A 3203-nucleotide genomic window follows, 5' to 3' on the forward strand; every position below is an offset into this window, starting at 1 on the left:
TCTTAGTTCTTCTGCAACTAAGCGTCTTTTACGTTTGTGGTTCAACCCTGAGACATTCCATGCCAAACATTTAATATTATGCATCTCTAATGTAAGATGTAGTGTCGATAATCAGCATTCGTTCCATTATTTCTGTTAATCCAAATACTTCGTTTTTTCTCTTTTATCATGAGTAGTTCCAAATAAAGAATATATTTTACAAACATAAATCTCAAATCAAGTCTTTCTACCAGGTTGAAAATATTTTTTTTCATTTTTCCCCCAACCCTCCCTCCACCTTCCCAACTCTCCCACACCCTCCCCTGTCTGCGAAGACCTCCCCCCCTCCCCCCCTTACCTACTGCTGCCGTTGATGAGGCAGCGCCTGCAGCAGTGGACCGATGGCCCTTCCCCCCTCCCACTGGAACGCCGACTATTAGTATTGCCTCATCACCACTGATGTTAACCTCGAGGTGGCGTGTTATATTTGGGTGTATTATACATCCAGTACAGTCTCGCAATGCTAAATAGTAGAGTTAAAATTAAGTGATTAAGTGTTTTTCAGTGCCCCACCTAGATCTCGAGTTCCCCTGTTCTCCGTGTTCCCCGTGCCCCTTCATAATCCCATTTCTATTTATCTAGTGTTTCTATATCGCATATGCAGAGAGAGAGATTAACCCCCTCTCTTTCCTTCAGTCTTTACTTCTGTTGACGCTGGCAAGAAATGTCTGTGCCTCCCGTACATCACTAAAGAAGTTTGTGCGCCCTTTCATAATCACTTTAAGTCGGGCGGGTTCTTGTAGATATGCTAGGCCTCCCAATTTATTGATTGGGTCGATTAATTTTCGCATTTCCCATCTTTTGTCCAGCGTAGTTTTACTAAGATCTGAACGAGTGAAGATGGTAAGGTTGTCGATAGTTATTGGGGTATTAGGCTTAGCTTTTTGCCACACAGCTTGTCGGAGCAGAAAGTTACCAAAATGTATTAAGAATGGGCGTGGGAATTTACTATTCTGACGTTTAAGGCCAAGTGGAAGTCGGTGTGCTCTTTGTATTTGGGAGTCCCAATCCCAGTCTGAGAGATCCGGGAAGGCGCGAGGCAAAAGTTTCACCATGAAAGCCCTTGGATCGGATCCCTCTAGCCCTTCCGGGATTCCGTAGATTTTAAGGTTGGATCTCCTTTGTCGGTTTTCCAGGTGCTCAACTTTCCCTTGGAGTTGAGTTAATTCTGCATCGTGGCGCCCCACAGTGGCATCTAACCTTTGGGTTCCTTCTTCAACCACGACTGTGCGCTGCTGGAGCTCTATTATCTCCTGTGTAACGCCCTTAAGTATAGAGGTTAGATCAGTTATAGAGGTTTGCAGTCTTACATTGTCACTTTTCAGTTGCTGATAGTGCGCTTCTGATTCTACCTTTTGACTTATCAAAAGTTTTAATATAGTGTCCAGTTGGGGGTGGCCAGTATTTCCCGACCTGATCTCTTCCGTTGAGTTTGTGTTTGTATTTTCAACAAAGGATTTATTTAAGTCAGTATCTATATCCACAGATATCGGTAGATTAGAGGCTGTGGCAGTTAATAGGAAATCTTTTTCCCCTGCGGTTAGCTCAGAAGGGACATGGCTGGGAGTTTGCGTCATAGAAGACCCTATTACGGGGGCATGTAGCGTCTCATTATCTGAAGGGCTGCCCCCTGAAAGCCTTAAAGTCATGCTCTTGACTAACCCCTTGGCCTCAATCCACTTTCTTAGTGGGCTCTTGTCGGTGACCATTTTTTTAGTAATCAAGGGAGCTGCTCCTGTAGCCAGGTTAGACAAAACTCTCCCTCTCTTCTTGTGGATTGTCTTGGCTTTACCTCTGCGTCTCTGTGGAGGTAGCCTACTCAAGGACTTATTCGTAGCCTTTTCCAATTCCTCCTCTGTATCATCATCACAGTCCTCAAAGGAGAGGTGTTCCTCAGTCATTTCCAAGGCCTGTTCCGAACAAGAATTACCCATTAGGCACATTACAGGACCGCTGTTTTCTTCTATTATGCCATTGCCTGTGTCTGTTGGGCCTTCCAACCTCAGAGATGTAGCTACAGCCTTGGGGTTGATAGTCAAGGGGATGACTAAAGCATCCGGTAGTGTCGTGGAAATATTTAATGAGTGTGACCCCCCATTTGCCACCTTTAATCCTTCAGTTGCCTCAAGGCTTTCTAAGGTCTCCCGGGTCTCTCTGCCTTCAGTGAGGGTAGAAGATGTGCCTGAGAGAGCTGATAGAGCAAAATCATCATGATTTGTATTATCCATTAGCATAGTAGGTTGGGTAGGTGCTACTGCCCCATCTTCTTTGGGGGAAGAGGCTTTATCCATACATAGCCCTGATGAGGAGTGTGAGGCAGCCTGTATTTCCCTTTCGCCATTTGATGCTATAAGAATGGTTTGTGTCCTGGTGTTCAACGGGGGGTCCTGCACCTCCCCCGAAGCCACCCCGGAATTAGCACCATCAGTGATGTCTGCACCTTTCTGTGCCATTTTAGGAATTGTCCCGCAGTTCAACAATAGAGGAGGGCGCAGGATCGTCTTACCTGTCGCCTTCCTATCGCTCCCCTTCAAGATAGCAGCCTTTTGAAGAAGGTCCGTGTCTCCTTGGGCCGGAGCAGCCAGCGCTGCCACTGCTACATTCGCTGCCGCTTTCTCAGCTTTCTCAGCTCCCCCCGTCGATGTATCTTCTACTGTCACCACTGCCGTGGTGACCAAAGGGACAGAGGCTGGGGCTGTAGACGTAGGCAGGGCGGCCGCCTCTGCTGCTGCTGTTGTGGAGGTTTTGGTATTCCACGTTGTGCGCGGAGGATGTTTGGGTGACATGGCTCTTGGTGAAACAGTTGCACTCCGCGTCTTGAACGCCGCCGGCAGACCAAACAAGTCGATACTTGGTCGAGCGAGCCGGTTCACAAACCAGCCCCTAACCGCTCGCCAGATAGTCGTAGACAGCCACAGCATCAATCATCCGGTGAGAGCAGGCTGTGGATAGCGCTGAAGAGCTGACCCGGGAGAGTTGTTAGTAGAAGGGAGCGGCTGCAATGCCGCTATGCCAGTCCGATTCAGTTAGTCAGGTCCGATCCGTTCCGACTCTCGTCTCTCGTCTCTCGTCTCTCTTCTCTCGTCTCGTCTCTCCTCTTTCCGATTACTTCCTCACCGTGAACACATTCATTAGATTTCCAAGTTTTTCCCCACTTTCAATCT

General features: G+C 47.6%; 1 protein-coding gene across 1 annotated transcript; it reads right to left on the reverse strand.

The window, feature by feature from the left end:
* Window positions 1–671: 671 nt before the first annotated feature.
* LOC147711559 (uncharacterized) lies at window positions 672–2825 on the reverse strand. Its single transcript, XM_086919502.1, has one exon. It carries the CDS (start codon window positions 2823–2825, stop codon window positions 672–674), a length of 2154 nt encoding a protein of 717 aa, XP_086775628.1.
* Window positions 2826–3203: the final 378 nt, after the last annotated feature.

The sequence above is a fragment of the Lissotriton vulgaris genome, chromosome 5 (assembly GCF_964263255.1).
Source record: "Lissotriton vulgaris chromosome 5, aLisVul1.2, whole genome shotgun sequence".
NCBI classification, from domain to species: domain Eukaryota; kingdom Metazoa; phylum Chordata; class Amphibia; order Caudata; family Salamandridae; genus Lissotriton; species Lissotriton vulgaris.